The sequence below is a fragment of the Achroia grisella genome, unplaced genomic scaffold (genome assembly GCF_030625045.1).
Source record: "Achroia grisella isolate CSIRO2021 unplaced genomic scaffold, CSIRO_AGI_Agris_v1 utg780, whole genome shotgun sequence".
Taxonomy (NCBI): domain Eukaryota; kingdom Metazoa; phylum Arthropoda; class Insecta; order Lepidoptera; family Pyralidae; genus Achroia; species Achroia grisella.
Genome location: NW_026713020.1, coordinates 6,123,146 through 6,143,620, shown reverse-complemented (window position 1 = coordinate 6,143,620; position 20,475 = coordinate 6,123,146). Strand labels below are relative to the sequence as shown.

At 33.5% G+C, this 20,475-nt stretch overlaps 3 protein-coding genes across 3 annotated transcripts in view; 1 reads left to right on the top strand and 2 right to left on the bottom strand.

Annotated features, from left to right (window-relative positions):
• The window catches only part of LOC131851143 (exostosin-2), a 39,929-nt gene extending 29,157 nt beyond the window's left edge, over positions 1 to 10,772 (bottom strand). Inside the window, exons 1-4 of the mRNA XM_059201593.1 lie at positions 10,237 to 10,772; positions 8,218 to 8,980; positions 4,483 to 4,666; positions 3,318 to 3,477 (exon numbers count right to left, since the gene is read on the bottom strand). Coding sequence (XP_059057576.1) covers positions 3,318 to 3,477; positions 4,483 to 4,666; positions 8,218 to 8,980; positions 10,237 to 10,772 — 1,643 coding nt within the window. The remainder of the gene's footprint in view (positions 1 to 3,317; positions 3,478 to 4,482; positions 4,667 to 8,217; positions 8,981 to 10,236) is intronic.
• Positions 10,773 to 11,300: 528 nt separating this feature from the next.
• Positions 11,301 to 13,262, top strand: LOC131851146 (guanine nucleotide-binding protein subunit beta-like protein 1). The gene is made up of 2 exons (XM_059201596.1): positions 11,301 to 11,582; positions 11,764 to 13,262. Exons 1-2 carry the CDS (start codon positions 11,433 to 11,435, stop codon positions 12,580 to 12,582), a joined length of 969 nt encoding a protein of 322 aa, XP_059057579.1. The 5' UTR covers positions 11,301 to 11,432; the 3' UTR covers positions 12,583 to 13,262.
• Positions 13,263 to 14,844: 1,582 nt separating this feature from the next.
• The window catches only part of LOC131851144 (sine oculis-binding protein homolog), a 33,725-nt gene continuing 28,094 nt past the window's right edge, over positions 14,845 to 20,475 (bottom strand). The window contains exons 2-4 of the mRNA XM_059201594.1: positions 20,072 to 20,204; positions 17,050 to 17,228; positions 14,845 to 16,646 (exon numbers count right to left, since the gene is read on the bottom strand). Coding sequence (XP_059057577.1) covers positions 15,360 to 16,646; positions 17,050 to 17,228; positions 20,072 to 20,204 — 1,599 coding nt within the window. The 3' untranslated portion in view covers positions 14,845 to 15,359. The remainder of the gene's footprint in view (positions 16,647 to 17,049; positions 17,229 to 20,071; positions 20,205 to 20,475) is intronic.

Here is a 20,475-nt window from a genome sequence, read left to right as displayed (position 1 = left end):
ATCACGACGACCGGTCCTGCGCTGCTCGCATCCAACGCCTTCCAGCGATATTGACCAATCGTCGGTCCACCTTGCTGGAGGGCTTCCCACGCTGCGTGTTCCGGTCCGCGGTCGCCACTTGAGGACTTTATTTGATTACACACCAATTGAAAAAATTACACCGACTTGATTTTATTACTACTTACTAATAGACAAAAGATAATACCAAGTTTTATCGCGAATAATTTTATAGTAAATACTAGCTGTTCCGGCAAACGTTGTTTTGCCTTAAAATAAAAAAAAATTAGGAGTGGACTACCCCTAACATTTAGGGAGATGAAAAATAGATTCTCAGACCTCAATACGCTCACAAAATTTCATGAGAATCGGTCAAGTCGTTTCGGAGGAGTATGGGAACGAACACTGTGACACGAGAATTTTATATATAAGATTTACCTCTCTCGAGGTCGGGTCATTGGGCTCCCTAAAATATGATCGAGCGCAGTGACGACTGGCTCACTGATCTGACTCATCTGGTCTAATCACTACAACTGATTTATTTTATCGTGTATTTAATATTTGACCGTAATAAATTATTGCTAGTTGGTAGTCTGTATTCACACAATTCGACTTAAAAATGTAAAGTTACAACTATTATTTAAAAGAGCAACACGTCCCAGTTTCTCGCTCGTTCTTCTTGTGATGAGACAATATTCCGAATGAGCGGTACTTTAATAGAACTGTCACAATTAAATAGTGCTTAAATTAAGTTTATATGAATAAAGGATTTTGTATATTATTCGACATTTCGACTAGGTTGCACTAGCCGTGGTTACGAGCTGACTGGAGTATACATCGATAAAGATAAATACTTATACCATATAATTATTCATGTGAAGTCCCGTTTATTAAAATAAATAAAGAGCAGGAAAATATAATAATAAATATTACAAAGGCTATTTTCAATTATGGTATTTAACATACATAATACTTTATTATTAAGAATTAATAAACAATAACATTTTTATGTACGATTTATATATCAAATAGAAACATTTCTTTCGTTTTGTTTGTAATGGAATAACGTAATAAAATCTTAAAAATATCGAATTTATAATTATTTAAATTACAGAAAGCTACATTCCCTACATAAACTGAGTAACACGGTTGTACATTACTAAAAAAACATTGAGTTTTATTATAAATTATAATAATAAAATACGCACGAACCAAGGTCTAGGAAAATGAATTGGCATCACCTTAAAACCTTAAAGATAAGTGAAGTTTCGAACATTCCAGAATCAATCCATCAGTGATTGATGTATTTGTAAATGACAGCGACAAAGTACTTTCAGCAAACTTAACCGTCTACAGCTGTGGAGTAAATCATGTCATATCGAATAAGACATAAAGTTCTTTTTATTTAACTTCAATGCCGCGAGATGGAACTGTTGTATATTAAGGTATATTAGTGTTTCTTCAAATAGCAGACTCCATTCCCGCAAATGTTGTTATTTTTAGAAATAAAAATAATACCATAGGCTGTTTTCACAAAATTAAAAAAATCTTTAATTGGAAATTAAAAAGCAAAATTTAAATCAGTTATTAATTTTTAGAAATTTTAGAGGTTATCCTCGTGAGCGTACACAGACTTCAAATTGTAAAAATAAAAAGAAAACTATTATTTATAAAAAAAAAAAATTGTTATTATTATTTTAAAAAATAATAATAATGTAATGTTAATAATAAATATAATGTTCCAAATTCAAAATTTGTCTCGAAAATGCTATGTTATTACAATTTCATTTAAAGTTTTGGACTGTTCTAAATTCAAATTTCTACCATCTGCGTTGATGTGCCGAAGAATATTTGGTAGAATAGAATAGAAATAAGAAATGTTGAGCATTCGTACCAAATATTTTTACACAAATCCATCACTTTCATTTTCGTGAAGAAATTGAGATACATATCTACATGTCAATTAAACGTGAAGTATCATTGCGATTTCGCATTTACTTCGTGTAAAGCTAGTAGTTAAAAAAAAGAAATTCTGAAATTGATAAAGGCGATATTCACGTATCACTTTCTGGTAGAATTTCATGATAAAAACTAAATTCATTCGTTTCTACACGCTTAACTAAAAAAGAGTAATATTTAGAAGCATATGTACTACGTACATACGAAAGTAAGTACGTTCATATCTTTTTATAATTCTGACTGTTGGTTGAACATTCATTTCAATATAATGAATGAAAATTCTTTATTGTTCTCTCTTAGTATACAAACAAACATTTATATGTATATTATTAATATATAAGTAAGTATAAATATGTATAAACATACAACATTCTCAAAGGGAAGAGGCAACATTGGGCGGTATAATGTAAAATGTATTTTATTTTTTCATTTTTCAGATCACCAACAAGGTTTAACTTTACACTAACACAATTACATGACATATATTTAATATACTATGCGCAACCTTATAGGTAACTATACGGTAGGGAAAAAAAATCTAATGTAAAAACTTGACGTTCATAAGCGGCTAAAATGTCCTACATGAATAAATGATTTTTGAATTTGAATTTTGAATTTTATTTATATAAAAAATTAATATATTTTTTTTTTAATACTTTTATAAGTATATTTCATAACTTAATGGATTTATATTATTAAGCGTAGTTGACTGAGTCGCAGTTTGGTCAGCGAACAGTCAACACTAGGCTTATCTATATCGGAACTCTATTCAATGCCTGATGATACCTCGTTCAGAGGCGAAACACGAATTGCAGTATGGGTGTTAGAATTATAGGAATTTGATCACCAATTATCTATGAGAACAAAACAAGGTTCTAGGTTATTTAATACAATATCTCAGGACAGCGCCATCTAGTCTCAAGCTAAGCAGAGCTTCTGTTATGAGTAATGAACAACAGATGTAAATACATAGATCTTTTTTTGTAAATACATACATAATATATATAGAAAACCCCCAGACCGATATAAACAATCATATTCACAATACAAATATTCCAAGCGAGGAATCGAAACCGCGACTGACGGGAGTAAATCTATGTGCTAAACATATAGACTACCGAGGTTAAAAGTAGTCGTAAAAACTCACCCAAACTCCAACTTGTTAGGCGTTAACATGACTTATCATCATGGATGGTACTTCTTTTTTAAATACATACATAGAAAACACCCAGACCGATACAAACAATCATATTCACGAATATAAATATTTCAAGCAAGGAATCGAACCCGCGACCATCGGAAATAAATCTGTGTGCTAAACATCTAGACCACCGAGGTTAAAAGTAGTCGTAAAAACTCACCCAAACTCCAACTCGTCAGGCGTTAACATGACAATATCATCATCAATAGTCAGCTGACATTCAGTCTCTATTTCGTCGTACGGGAAGAATCTGTTCGACAGCTTATTCTCCTTGGTTCGTATCACCTTCAGGGGCTTGTTGATCACCGGCCACTCGGACGCTATGGAGGAAAAGTGAAAATAAATGCCTGAGATGAAATCGAATGGTCGATTACCGTTGAACGCGCTGTAATTGTATTATTAACGTTTAATAATGAATAAATTATGACTAACATGCAAAAGTGTGTGTGAAGACTGTGTAAGTCAGTGTTTCTCAAAGTGGGGCCCACGCCCAACGGGGTGCAATTTGATTGTAAAGTGGGAGGGGAGGGGGGGATAGATAGTAATTGGTCTAATAACCCCATTGCTAGAAATGTACCATGTCAGATTGAGCTCCATGTGATTATGATTTTGTAAATTCATCTTTTAGGTGTTTTTAAGTATGGCAAGCTGACGGCTGGCCATAATGAAATCGTATTTTTATTATGGTTTTGGCATGGCAATCATGATAGTATTATACTATGGTAAATAGTAACGCATATATACATGAACTGTATGTTCATATGTAACATATGACCCTGGGAGCATGAGGGTTTTTAGTAATGTGGACTGATGACCCCATTGCTAGCATGTACCATGTAAGGTTGACCTCCACGCGATTCCCCCTGGAAACCATCGTGATGAATTCGTAGTGAATTTACCACGGACAGACCTGACCTCATCATATCATCCTCCACGGGTGCCCCGCCAGCGTGAACGGTTAGCGCATTCCGGAGTATACTAGCTGTTCCGGCAAACGTTGTTTTGCCTTATAAATTAAAATCGGTATTAAAAACTAGGTGTTGGTAATGGAAGGGTGAAAAGTTAGGGTTGTATGTATTTTTCAATGCTAAATCATAATAAAATAAATATTTAAAAAATTGTCGAAAAAATTAAAAATTATTTTTATGTGAGCCACCCTTAATACTTAGGGGTATAAAAATTAGCTATAAACCTATTCTGAGACCTACTGAATATACATGTAAAACTTCATAAAAATTGGTCAAGCCGTTTCGGAGGAGTATAAACATGAAACCTGTGTCACAAGAATTGTATATTATATATTACATGTACCTACGTGTACTTACATGGAGGGGGCGCCTTCTTCTGGTTGTTCCATACGACGAGTATTTTGGCAAGGCTCGGCGTCCTCACAAGCTTCCTGACCAGGGTGAAGAGGCTATCAACGCGGTCGTAGGTGAGTATGACCGCGGTGAAGCCTGGCGCTTTGGGCGCTGTCACTGGCAGAAATAGCGGGTTCACGGGACCATACTGCAATAATTATTTATAATATACTAACTGTGCATGCGACTTCTTCAGCGTGGAATAGACGACGAATGACGAATTTCCACACAAACTTTCATCCTCTATTTTATTTACCTCATTATGGGTAAAATTTTTACAATCTCTGAATGTCATATTCATTTATATTTAATAAACAGCCCAAAAAGTAAATTTGAAGCTTCTAGCATTAAAAATGACGATACTTCCGTACAACCTTTCATTTCCCCTTTCAACCCGTTACAACCCTTTTTGCGCATTAAAAAGTAGGCGATGTCCTTTCTCAGTGTCTAGAGTTAGACTGTAGATGTTCCAAATTTAATTTATATCGGTTCAGTAGTTTTGACGTGAAAGCGAGACAGACAGACAAAACTACTTTCGCATTTATAATATTAAAATACACTAGGTTGGCCCATGTTGTTTGTAAGAGAATTTCAGTTGAGTTTCTTTTCAGTTCTTCTCTATTGACTCTGTATACTAGACGGTAGAGAAAAAATTACAATACAAAAAAAATTACGTTCATATGCGGCTAAAATGTCGTACATTAATAAATAATTTTTGATTTGATTTGAGATTGCTTGGAGCGATACGACCGCCTTGCTAGAAGATCTATATTTTTGTTGTAAAACTAAATTAAATTAAAAATAACAACAAAAACGTTTTAGGATTGGTTGATATCACTTAAAAACGTATTTTTTTTGTAATTGCAATACAACAAGCTGATGGCCAACCTATCGGTAAATGGCCTATATACATACTACGGAGTTGACGTCATAAGTGACGCATATGGTATACGTGTGTCACGGATGCTGGATGCATAACATGTAACTAATATTATAAATGCTGTAGTGTGTCTGTCAGTCTGTCCCTTATTTTTATATATATCTACATTTGTGTATATATCCTAGACCTTATTTAATATATTTTTTTGTTATTTTAAATATAACAAATTTATATGTATTTAGATAAAAAACCCGCATGTTAGTTTTTTTTAATGAGTAATGGGGGCTGCCTGCAAACCAGCGCTGTATAGGTCCACCTCATTGAGGTTGTACTTATATCAGCAACAGCTGAGGTAGTTCCTATTGCCAACTTTCAATGATATTGTTTATTTTGTGTCTTATTGTAAATTATATTATTTGAGTTATGTTGGCAATAAATCAATTATATGTCTATCTTATCAATCTACCATTTAGGGACTAAACGAATAAATAATAATAGGCATGAACAATGGACACAGTGCCATCCAGTGCTAGTGCTAGCTAAGCAGAGTTTGTGTTATGGGTACTTAACAAGTGATATATATTTTTGTAAATACATACAAAATACAACCAATCGTACACAAATACGAATGTTTTTACAGTACGAGGAATGAACCCACAACCATTGGAAGTAAAGCGGTGTGCTAAACCGCTAAATCACAGAGGCCGTAAAATATACATAATATAAAAAACACATGAATATAAATTAATATTATTATTATTTGTATATTTTGTTTTCTCAGATTTTATTATTATTATTATATCAAAATGTTGCCTTGACCTACCGTAACTAACATTTAAATAGTTGGACCCGGATCAACGCTGATATGTTGTCTGGGTTATGACATTCGGTTTGTCTTTATCTATCTTGCAAAATATACTTTAATATGTTACAAGTAAACATGAACGCTAATATTGTCCCACTATTCATTGCTACTATTAAACGGTTGCCTGTAGAGATTGCTTCTTACGATAAGATCGCCTATTGTCTGTCCCGGCAAACGTTGTTTTGCTTTAAAATAAAAAATAAAAATAGGGGTTGACTACCCCTAATATTTAGGGGGATGAAAAATAGATGTTGGCCGATTCTCAGACCTACTCAATACGCTCACAAAATTTCATGAGAATCGGTCAAGCCGTTTCGGAGGAGTATGGGAACGAAAACTGTGACACGAGAATTTTATATATATATAAGATATATATCTTTTCTGTTTAATTTTTGTGTAAAATGCTTGGTGCAATAAACAGTTTATAAATAAATAAATAAACTTATTTTTGGGTAAGGTCCAAAATACTGACATATATACAGAAGCCTTGCGTTCTATGTATACATATAAATAAAATTGGAGCGTCTGCTTGTTTGTTAAATTCCACGCGGACGAAGTCGCGTGTACAGCTAGTAATAAATAAAATAAAATGTTTTGTCATTATATACTTAGTTAAGTAGTGTATATAGTTAAGTATAATAGTCCTAAAATATAAACATATTGCCAATTAGCTGTAAGATGATATTGCGTTAATTAAATAAAATAATTAAAAAAAAATTAAATAAGTAATATTACTTTTTTAAACAGAAACATTTAATTTTTGTCGATATTAATGCTGAAGCATTAAGGGGACGTGAGGGCATTATTAGTAGGAATATTAAAAATAATGACTAGATTAAACTTGAACCCTATTGAAATCATCGTTAATTCCTCGTACTTTTCCCAAATTGTGCGGCGTGCTCGCCTCTCCTCGCCTCATATCGTTCGGTGAAGCTGTAAAGGCAGCTGCAGCCAATAGCATAGACCTGAATTCATCCTCATTCCACCATCCTTTACCCGTTTTTTTAAACCATTCTAGTGTTGTTGATCTCAGCTGCCTTTACAACTTTACCGAACGATAGGGGGCGAGTGCAGATGGCACTCCAAACCCGCGGAAGTACTTATGGAGCGTGTGAAGGGCAACTCCTGCCTGACGGATATGACTTTAGTCTAAAGACACCGCTAGGGGGTTCGATCTTCGACTCAGGCCCTCGTAATTTCGGTCCCCGTTCGAATTAAACGGGGGATCGATCCAGTATCATACCAGCGCATTCTATTACAACTGGTTAGTGATAGTAGAATGATAGTCTGTCAGGTCATCGTTACAAATTCATCGCGAATAAAATATAAAATATTAACTCAAATTAACCACAATAATCGCGAGATATCATAAACTCTTAGCAATGGTAACTCTGTTTAGTTCACGGCCACTGATTGAATTATGTCCTTTTGATAAAAATGCAATATACCATATGCTGAAAGCATATATCCCGAATTGTATTTAAAAATGAAACTATATTTCTGTAATCATGTATAAGCTCATTCGAAAAGAATAAGAGCTGATTTCTTGTCAGTACTTCTCGAAGTTCGAAACCACTCTGAACTGACGGTAGATTTGACTTATCATAAGAGTGTGTAATAGACCTACATGAATAAAGTTACATATTTTGATATGATTTGATATAGGGCCATTACGCCCCACTTTTACGTTAATTAGATATCATTCAGATACTTAACTTTATAAGCTATTGGCGCGAGTACGCGGCATATTCGTGTCGTCATTCAATTTCAAAACGTCTAGTCGTGTACATAGAGTTCATTTTAATATCTTTCACATCAACTACATTTTATAGACAATGGGTTTTTACGAATAAATAAAAAAAGAATAGCTACCGCTGAACATCAGGCAGACATATTGTCCATATACATATAAAGACATATGAGTAAGCGTTATTTAAGGAATATAAAAACTTACTAAATGTACAGGCATGTTCCAGTCTTCATACATCCTAGCTGCTAATGGGAACACTTTTTCATTTAATATTTCTAACGTAGTCAATATCATCTTCTCTATACTAGCAAAATATTTATCGTACACCCATCGCAGTTGCCAATACAGCTCGCCGCGTCTCTCCTTACTAACTGAATGTACAATTTTCACTATATTTTTCACGTTATCTTCAGGTACGAATAAAGCTATTCGATTCCAGTCCACATGCGAATTGAACGGCATCACTACAGAGTCTGTGATCACCACTGGTATACATTGAGATGCTAGCACATCCATCAGTATGGCTTGAGTCAGTCTTGCACTACGTACAACAAGGCAAAACATGCCTTCTTTTAACACATCTGGGTAGTTGAACATTCTACCCGTTTTATATTCACAACGTTTATCATAATCTACTCTTCCTGATTCTGATTTGCATGTGTCTAATAATAACAAATCATTAGATGAGGACGCTATATTCTGCAGTACTTCTAAGTAATGTTTTGGTATATTCAACTGGGTTGATATGATTAGATAATTCTTCTGCTCTGGTTGAGAGCTGTCAATCTTCTCTGCTGTGTGACTGTACACTGGGATGGAAACGTCGAAGCCATATCTAAATGACCATGTATCGAAGCCAGCTCCTGCTATAATTGCCTTCCCCGTGTTGAGGTCGACAACGGAATGATAGTTTGGTGCCGATCCAGGCAACATATTAAATATAAGATGGTTCTCACCATTATTCCAGCTGTTAGGAGAAAAATACAGATATATTACTCCCTGATTTAAATTTTATGCAGTCGTTTATACATATAATTAGGAAAAAATCAATAAAATGTGATGATTTTTCCTAATTGTATGTAGATACCTATCTAATTTATAGTATAATGTTAAAAAATATTATCACATTTAAATACTGCATGCCTCAAATAAATCTATTTTGATTTGAGCTTTCAATATTTTCTAATGATTTAATTACAATAGGTTTAATGTAGTGTAATGAACATAGAGTAATTAAGTTTAGTAAACTACTCTGTTGTTATATTTATCGAATAATCTACTCTGTATTGTCTTGGCTATCTCATAAGTAAACACATGATAAACTAAGGACTGGTTTAATTGATGTTTAATGAACAGAAGGAAGATTAGTACTTATATACTGAAAATAAAAAAAACTTCTTAAAATAGTTAAAAGATTAATATATATGGTAAAAATATGATTGTCATCATATTGTCATGAAATTTATCTCTAATGGATTAGTCCAAATTATTGTGAACTGTAAATGTGTGGTGGTGTGGTGTATATTTTTAATCAAAAGTGGAAAAGGAAGCAGCCATTAGCAATACTGCCTTCTCTCGGATACATTTTTGGTTTAAAATTGTTGTTTCCTTCATTGCTTAGTTTGTTATATAAATTGACACAAATTTTTTTTTTGACAGCAAAATACAAACTCAAGACCTGTTTGGCGTGATTTAGGATAATAAACCTACTAGGCTACAATGCATATAAGTCATAAATTTATTATTTGGAGAAACAAATCATTCGTATTTTGTTGCAGTTCTATACAAGCAAGATTAAGTAATTTTACTATTCTTATAATATTTTAATAACATCAATATCATATCAAAACACAAAAACTTACAGTCATTTTATTTTGTTATCAATTGCATAGTTTCAATAAATAAGTATTCTAAATCCTTATGATTTTTTTTTATTTCATATTTCAGTAAAAGCCTTTTAAATATATTTATTATTAATAGTATGTGATTACTGGTAAACTAAACTTATTATGTTAGATTTTTAATATATTCTTTGAAACTTCTTATCTTAAAAATATATGAAGGGAATCTTTTTCTTTTTAGTCAAAAAACATAGAGGTTCATTTTAGTATGTATTTTTAAAGGCAAAAGGTTCAAAGAAGACCATTAGGGACTGTAATTTTAATATTTTAGATAACTCAAAAAAGCATCATATGGAATGTTAAATAAATAAACAATACTTACTATTTGAGAGAATGCAGTGCTTGAGAAACATGTTTATTGGAGAAACTGTTTTGATTTAATGTATCTATACTAGGCACTAACAAACACGCTTCCTCAGGATTAGATGTATAATATTTACTATTTCTAATTGTATCTAATATTACATAAAACTCTCTTGAAAATCGCGAAAAAGCAGTTCCACTCTGAGTCCGATAATCCTTCAAAGGATAAATATATATTGTTATCTTCTCGTGTCCACCTCTGCCGCATCTATACACGTTAAAACAATCCCAGTACGTGCAGTTAGACACCCGAGAACTTGATAAACGCGCATCACTTTGCAAATTCACCACTTCCAATATCGTAGAATCCAAATTAATTGGTTCATGAAAATTTGTCGGTGGGGAACTAGTTGAATATACATTAAACACCAAAATAAACACCAATGTCACCACAATAAACAATAGTAGGCCAACGAAAAACCTACGATACGAGACTTTTCTATACGATGTGTATTTAGTATACTTGCTCGTCTTTATCAGCAACTCTGAAGCCATTTGTGACTTTCCGCGATTAGACAAGCTTTCTAAATTTATATATGGCACCCATTCTAGAGTAAATCAATTATTTCTCATTTAAAATCCTTCAAAATCGGATAAATGCTTGTAACTATAGTGAGAAATATGAAACTCTGTTAATTTAATGAGTGCCTATCTGTCTACATATCACTACATACTCCAGTCAAGTTTGATTTGATGCAGTGACACAGGCGATGACAGTGACCGCAGTTGTCAGTATGACAGTCATCAATTTTCCTCCGTATTTTCACGAATAGACAGCAGTTTTCAATTCGTCGCATCTCGATTACATTTATTAAGATTTATATACGATTTTAATCGATTAACTCCGAATGTGCTTTTAATAAAACATAATACATACAGAGCGATCCAAATATCTGTACCAAAACGAGTCCCAATGATTTCTGACAGATTTAGTTCACATATCGTACGTTATATAAATTTATATTTTGGACTGATATTCCTTTGCCTCAACCATATTTGAAAAAAAAAATAAAAATGATACGACGAAAGTTTCTTGTTGTTTTTCTGTCAGTTTTGTGTTGTGCGTAGTTGTAATTCAGTTTCTAATGGCTTAATTAATTTTCTTATTACTTTCTTTTACTATTCCGATATATTTTGGTTCGAGCTTGACCAAAAATGGCACTGCTACCTCCAGACCCAGTTTATACCATCAGAAATGTTGACAACGTTCCTGTTTATTCACTGGCATTCAGCTTTTTGCCCGGCGGTCTGGAGAGGTTACTAGCCGGCTCCAAAAACGGTTACGTTTATGCATACAACCTTCAGGTAAGTAATAGCCATAATCATAATATTGTAGCCAGTATAATTTTTAAGCGATCGGAATAAATCGATTCTATCTTTCTAGAAGCTGCATTGTAACGTCGCAATTTCTTTGTCTACTACCCTCAATCGTAAATAATTTTAGTGTCCTATAGGAGTAATCTACTTACAACCTACTTTTTTCCAGACTAATCGTGTGCAGCAAAAAATCCAAGTTGGTCAAGCTCCCATATTGCACATTATTCACACAAACACTCACCTCATCACTCAAGAAAAAGGCGGAAAGTACAAAATATTTGCTCTAACAAACAGCGGCTACCAAGAGGAGGCCGTCATCGACACAGACTATCCAGGTTTTTGCCGTTTTGAAGCCAACACAAAACTCGAAACACTCTTTGTACCTGATAGAGAATCAAAAATATATATTTATAACTTTTCTGGAGAGAAAACCGGCAGTTTGGAGCCAGGGCTGTCCTTACCAAAACTAGGGGATCCTATGTGTATGAAATACATTGAATTTCCATGTGACAGACCTTGTCTTGTAGTGGGCTACGAAGCAGGGTGGATCCTGTTGTGGGATCTCAATACTAGTCAATGCATTGGCAAACTGCAAACTAAGGAGTGTCCAATGACAGTAGACTATCACCTTGAACAGCAGAGAGGAATAATTGGGAATGCTTCTAATGTGATACAGATATTTAGTATAGGAAGAAAAGACTTAAGTTTGGCTCTGAAGTTGGACATCACAATTAAGAATCCTGGCATAAATAGAGTCCAGACCCGCTCTGATGGCAAGGTCTTCACTTCAGGAGGCTGGGATGGACATATTCGTATATTTTCATGGTTTTCGTTACGTCCGTTGGTAGTTCTTACAGAACATAAGCAAGCAGTGCAAGATATTGCTTACTCTTCGGAGAAAGTCTCTCTATGGAATGCCAACATAATGGCAGCTGGAGGGCTAGATGGTGCTATAACCCTTTGGGACTTGTATAACAACAAAAATTGATTCTATAATGTGTCTCACACAATATAAGATGAGTAGAATAGCTTTTGACGATCGACTACTTATTTTTGAGTAGAAAAAAAAATATTAATTTGCAACTATAACTCTCAGTTGTCAATTGAGTATAAAATCATGCCAGTATTGCCTTAGATCAGTGTTTCCCAACCTTTTAAGTGCCATGCCCCCACCATAATATTTTTAAAATTCTATATTCTCCCAAATATGTAACATATATAATTTATAACAATAAAAAATTGAATTGTTTACTTAAGAAACTTCAATAGGTTTTAAGAATAGCACCAGCAAAATTGTTAGTGACACATAATTAATTTTAAAAACAATGAAAAATATAATTATAACATATAATTTTAATAAAGAGTCCATTTTCAAATTACCCTCTATGGGGCGAGGGCTCCATGTTGGGAAACACTGCCTTAGATCATCCAAGTAATGCTTTAATTATTTTGAAGATGTTGATTATAGATTGCAATACATATGCCATCGTAATTAGTATGTATGATTTGGATCTCAGCAATGTACAATGTAACTAGAGGCGTACTATGTCCAGCTTGTATGGCCAAGCTGTTAGAATATAAGATAAAAATGTTGAAATATAGCAATGAATATTTTCCGTGAATGATTTTAGCAATGTTTTTCAATGAGTCAAGACATTAAAATATGAAATTTTAAATTTTATTTGTTTCATTGTTAGCATAAGTACAAAAACAAAAGAGTGACTCACCAGAGCCTTACACTTGTGCAAATAAGAAATGTATACTAGAAATAACTACTATTCAAAGTAAATAGTTATTTCTATGAATACCAAGCAATTGCAGTATATTTTATATACCTACATACATATAATATAATGTATGCAATGTACATGTAACTATTTATGAAAATAATGTTTTTAAGAATTTGTAGCTAAGTTCTTAATAGCTACATTAGATGGCGCTGTGTGTTGTTTGTTGTGTAATTTATTAATTACTATCCTGGAACTTCTGCATAACACTTGATATTTATAATTTATTTCGCTCAATTTACATAATATCTTTTTAAATTATAGCCTATGGGCTACTCCAATGTATAGGCTATATTGCTGTAGTTTCATCAAAATACTTTCAATAGTAGTTTTTGTGTGCAAGAATGACAAACATCCATCCATACTTATAAACTTCAGTTAATTAGGAGTAATTATCATCACATTGCTCCCAATTAACAGAGCTAAACAATAACCTCTAGTTTCTTCTCCATTGTAAATGTTGCGATAGATTTGACTTATCATAAATGTCTGCAATTGCACCTACATGAATGGGTCGACATGATGCCGACGGCCACCTTTTATTTTTCATTCAGGAATTCATCCCCACACGACGGTTCCACCTTTCAGAGGAGCTACCTTAGATTGTGGAATGAACTTCCTGCCGAGGTTCCCACGAGACTACACCATGGGGTTTTTCAAGGAGGGTATATTAAGGTTTCATCCAACGCGCACAGGCGTTCATAGGCTACGGTAACCGTTTACCATCATATGGACCGTATGCTTGATTGCCACCATCGTAGTATATAAAAAAAAAGATATTTTGATAAACGCATTTCATGGATGTAACCATTGAGTTGTGAAAACGTTCCAAACAAAACGTACTAACTTTATACAAACATATACCAGTAACTTAAAAGACTTGCTTTTAAATATTTCTATTTGAATGGCTAAGTTAACGGCCAGTCTCGTGGTAAGTATTATAGTAATCATGACCTGTATACATGAACTGCAATACGAAATTACATTCTCATGTGACGCCTCATGAATTTTCACATTATTCCATGATTCTGTATGGTAATTTACAAAGTATGTTAATTACTGGGTCAAATTGATGAGGCAGAAGTGCTCACGAACTTGATGTAGGTTGATGATTCGGATGCATATTCATGTAACGTGTAGCAGTCTGAAATTACATATGTCATAATAGGAACATTATATAATGCTATAATGTAATGGTCTCTGAACTCCAGAACTACGTTGAGGTGTAAGAGTATACCTAATTAAGCGTAATAAATAACCCTGGACAATACACAGAAAATAAATAAATTATAGTTAAAATATCTTGTCAAACTTTTGTGAAGATTTTGCTATTTAAAAACATCAGGCGCGTATTTACAATTCTAATGAAATATGGTATGGGTAGTATCTCGTAGATATACTAAATATCAAATATGCGTAAGGTGAAAGATAAAAACATATAAACTTAGTTATTATTTTATTATAAGACATACAATGAAGTTTAATAAGTTACTAATATCACATTTACAGTGCAATCTAATTCTTATACAATAACAAATCACTAACTTCTGAAGCGTTGCTATGTTCTATCTATTATATATATATTGTCATACATTTTAATATTATGTTACTTGTATGAATTAATCTTATTTCTTTTTTTTTAATAACTTTGCAAATAAATAGTATATCATATACAGCTAAAACAGAATGTGTGCGATGCTGAAATTGTTCACCTTATGTAATTCTATTAAATACTTAATAGATGAATTCTACATAATATAGTGCCATACTAACAAACAGTAGTCCAATAACGGGACCCTTCAAACCTTATTTTTCATAAAGTTAGTTGATTTGTCTGTGTATAAATACAATTTTATAAACCACTTAAACCTAAGACTAGCAATTTCATTGAATATTGAACTCTGTTCGGATTATCATGTTTGTGATATGTATGCTGAATATATTATCAGATATAAGCGAATGATTAATTCAATATAGTTCAAACTTGGACAATTTTCCTCGTTTTCGGAATAAGAACATCGTCCTCGGTGGTCACTTCTACCAATCTTCGTCTTTTTCTCAAAGGTCTACTAGATTCGGAAGGCTCTCTAGGTTTGGTCACAATTTTTGCCATTTTGTTACCTAGCCTTGTTATTTTGAATTTAGGCAACGTTTGTTCAGCATTACCCGTATCTGTAGCATCAGTCTCCATTTTATCATCGTCTTCTATTCGATCGTTTTCATTATTTACTTCAGATATTACAGTGTTAGTGTTATCTTCTAATACCTCAGCGTTATTCTCACAACTATTTACATCTTCATCTTTCCTTTTATCACTATTCATTGTAAAGTCTAAAGGTCCTTCAGTGTCATCACTTTTTACTTCTGTTTTGACTTTATTAGCGCAATGTGCTTGTATAAATGACGTTATTGGTATTGGAATTGGAATTGGGAGTGGTATTGGCAGTACCACTGGATATGGCACTAACACAGTCACAGGTGGAACTTGTCCCAGAGGTGGTGGAAAGTTTAATGGCGGTGGGATTCTAGGCCGTTCATGAATTGGTATACCTGTTCGGGGTAAAAAGTTTAATCTTGGTGGGAACATGTTTGGATGTCTATGTTCATTTAGCGGATCCATGAAAACTGGCGCTGGCATTCCGAACATAGGATTTGGGAAATGCGGTGGTGGGCCAGGGTGCGGGTTGACTGGATGAGGAGGCGAATGTATTGCACTGTTCCCAGTAGTAGAAGGCGATGATCCATCTATTGATGGACTGCATATGCGAAGATCTTGAGCTTTTGGAGTCGATGTACGCTTAACTGTCTGTGATGTGATTGTTGCAGAGCACTTGGAAGTTCTCCGCTTGCGTAGATTCATTTTATTACTCCTCGCATCCTTTTTTATTTCAGGTGACTTCTGAATTGAAGTGCGTTCCTCTGAAGGTAGCTTCGGCTTCATCAATTTTGCAGTAGGAGCTATTGTAATGAGAGGTAGAGGCGATTTTCTATTTTGTGCCTTTTGTGTTTCTGGTTTTTCTGAATTAGTTTGTTTAGCAGATACGCCATCTGGGGTCGGAGAGCCGGACCTTTCGGATATGGGTGACGCTGAGCGACTCCGACAGTTCTTGAGCCACAGTTCAGGTGTAATCAGATTGGAGGATGACGAAGCATTCACCAAGTGGGGATTGAGTTCAAGGTGCGCCTGTGTTTCGCGGCAGAATATGTGCATCTTATACTGGTTGAGGCATTTGTCTGAACAAAACTGTAGCTGTGTGGCGCCATCCTGGAAGATAAATGACATATATCATATTAATGTGTCATAGTCTATAGATAGAACGAGGAACTTGTCTAGAATGAGAAAGTAGTAGACGGTGAATAGGGCCTTTATTTTTTCATTTAATTACTTTATCTATATATATATATATATAGTATACTACCAAATTAACTGCATTCCTGTTTCATTCTAAATGGATGTATACATGACATACAGCGATCGTAATTACGACGGCCAGAGCCGTAGCTCGAACCCTTAGCGATGCCCTCGGGCTAAAGTCTGGCGGGACTTGGCCTTCAACCGCTCCATAAGTCCTTGCGCGGGTTTGGAATGCTATCTACATTAGCCCCCAATCCTCTGGTGAAGCTATAAAGTATTAGAGTTGTTCGAAAAAAAATTAGGGATATGTTACCTGAAAATCAACATAAGCGACGGTATGCCGCACATGCCGGCACCAGTCACAAGTCTTCGCCCTCTTGAAGTTGGCTCTTCGTGACTGGCTGAAGCACAGCTCGGAGCAAAACGTCGCGCCGGCCTGTTGCAGGGCTCCGCTCTCGCTGGTTATATTTTTGTTACACCATGAGCATTCGTCTGTAAACAGAAATAAACGTTTGTTATTGTATTAATTTGTATCGCTCTGGAAACCATCGTGGTTCACTACTAGCTGTGCCCGCGACTTCTTTCGCGCAGCGCACGCAACGGAAGACCTCAAGATATAAATAATTGTAAATACCCGTTTTTCCAACATTTTTCACTGATGTTACACTTCTATTGGTCGTAGCGTAATGTTATATAGCTTAAAGTCGTCCTCAACAAATGGACTATCCAACACAAAAAGAATTTATTCAATTCAAACGCGCTAATCTCGTAAATTCTCTAATTAGAAAAAAAAGTGTTAGGGATGGATAACCCGTTATAGGGGTAAATGTTAGGGGTGGATAAGCAACTTTGGGGTATGAAAAATATCTATATATTGGACGATTCTCAGACCTATTAGAATATGCATATAAAATTTCATAAAAAGGAAGGAAAGGAAGGAGTATAGTAACTAACATTCTGACAAGAGAATTTTATATATAAGATGCTACGCTTATAGATGTACAACGACCCTTGGGAACTGGAAGAACAATGCCTTCGCCACGGAAAATAAGTTCATTTGTTTACATTTAAGACATTTTGTTTTAAAAATCGAACGTCTCAAGTAACCGTCTCCAATTAATTTGCGAATGATATTGAATGAAAAAAAAATACGTTCGGAAACTGAATAGGTTCTCATTACTGGGCCCGATCCATTTACGTCCGAGTGATAGCTCGTTATGCTTATTAATTCGCCTTGTACAAATATAAAATATTACGGACGGACTTAAAATTGTTCTCGAGTTATATGAGCTTCTTCTAATCGAACGTCATCAAGAAATAGAGTATTATATTGCAAAAAAATGTATATAGTACATTTATATAATAAATTAAATGAAAAATCATTCATTCGATTAGCACATTTAAGCCGCTTAAGAACGTAATTTTTGCAGTTCAATATATTCAATCGAGGAGAATAAAGTCAAGTGAATTTTTTATATCCCTATTATTTACTTGTAGAGGTGTCTATGTCTAACATTAAATAAAAATCCCGTGCATTAATATTTATTATTTACATTTATTATTAACAATTATTTACATGCACGAATGTCATTTATCACACTATCTACATATAAAATAAGATCTATTATAAATACGAGAATTTTACACAACTAAACTGCTAAACAAACCTTAACGCAATTTAACGTAACGATAGTTAATATTACGAGGACGGACATAGACTATCATTTATGACGGACATAGTATATTTTATAATAGTATATAGTAGTATAGTATATTAGTATAATATAGTATAATAGTATAGTATAGTACAGTATATTTTATAAATATACATAGTATATTTATCAATCTATTTAAAATTAAATTATAGGCTGAGCTACAACATGTAGAAAGTATAAGTAAATAAATCAAGTAGAATTTCGTTAGCAAGATCAAAAAATACTTTCTAGAATATTTGTCTGACCATTTGTACACTCTAATCTTAAAAATGGCTTATCTGATATAAATTCAGGTTTCGTGAGTGTCAATTAAAACACAAATAAATTATTTTAAACATTAGACGCGCTATTATAGAAGCGACACGTATATAGATAGTGGAATATTTATTTAACTAGCCACCCACCCCGACTTCACACGGGTGTACATGTATTATACATATAAACCTTCCTCTTGAATCACTCTATCTATTAAAAACCGCTTCAAAACCGTTGCGTAGTTTTAAAGATTTAAGCATACATTGGACAGCGACAGCGACTTTATTTTATACTATGTAATGATTTGTGAATGAATAAACGTACCAAAAAGTTCATATGGATGATACTGATCATTGTTTTTATTAATTATATTAAAAATTACATGTCATTATTTTATTATTGCAAATTAATAACCAATTCTAACTTAAAGCTGATTAAAATCCACTACACTGCATCGTGAATAACTATAATTAGGTAAAAGTGTTAAATAACTGAATTGTGAAATAGTAACAATGTAATCTGTTAACTTAAATATAAATAATCCCAAAAATAAATAAATTACATTAATGACTTCAATATAAGCAAAATTTTGATGAACTTTAAATTTTAATCAGTAAGTAATTAAATACACTTAATATAGGTATATTTTATGAATATTTTTTATTAGTAAATCTACGTTATACAAAATTTTCTAAATAATGCATCCCTATATGCAATTACTTTCGTTATGGGTTTGAGCAATATAAACAAATCATTAAATGTAATGCTTTACAATTTACGCGTCATTTTTCTATGAAACATGTTAATGAATTTATATTCCAAGAATAACACGCAAGTATTGATATAATTTGATATATATCTGTGGCGCCCTGTGGTGCTAATTTCCCGCCGAAATCCGGGAGGGTAGTCTATGTAGCGCAAGTAACGTTACGCCCAAATTCATGGAAACGCAGCTGTATTCATACAGGGATATACATTCTTAGAAATTCGTTATACTTAATTGTAAGTAGTAGTATTATTGATATTGTAAAATATGAATCAATAATAATTTGAAAATAATCGATAAAAATTAAAAAAAAACTTGTTAAGGTGAGATTTCTATAATGCGGTAATTGAAGCATAGATTAGGCACAGAACCACAATCTTTTTCCGTTCTACTAGTATGCTGCTTATGAGAACGAAATCTTAAATAATTAATCTATAGAATTATTTGCAATGCCGATATAATGTCTATATTATTTTAATTATAACTCTTTGCCAACGACGGAGATATAATCATCGTTCACAAAGAGAAGACCTTACAAGTAAGATTCCTTTGCCCAAATCAGACTAAAAGAAAAAAAAACAAATAACTGATTTATTCACCTTTATTTTTCTGATCACTTGACTGCTCTGGGCTAGCTGCGTCTCGAGCTCTAGATGCAGCCCACCTTCGTAGCTCAAGCCTCTCGTACCCATACCAGCCCAACAACTCGTTCATGGCTGTCTCCGCAAACTCCTGGAAATCACCAGAAATGAATATAAAACAACAACTTCACATTCTTAGTATACTTGTACAATATTAAAATTAAAAAATAAAATAACAATGGGAGAAAAAGTATGAATCAGTTAATCTGATTCATAGAATAATTCCGTCAGACATACATATGTATGTTTTGCGTAATATATGTATGTTTAATCGTTTAAGCAGCGTACGCAGCGGAAGCACTTTTAAATAATAATAATAATAAAATTAATATTGTTTGTCACATTTTTATTTGCTGCTCCGC

What these genes read in the sequence shown, in the direction of transcription:
- LOC131851146 (XM_059201596.1), top strand. Translation starts at nt 11,433, where the DNA reads ATGGCACTGCTACCTCCAGACCCAGTTTATACCATCAGAAATGTTGAC. An exon ending in TTTATGCATACAACCTTCAG is followed by an intron (nt 11,583 to 11,763) that starts GTAAGTAATAGC and finishes ACTTTTTTCCAG; the next exon opens with ACTAATCGTGTGCAGCAAAA.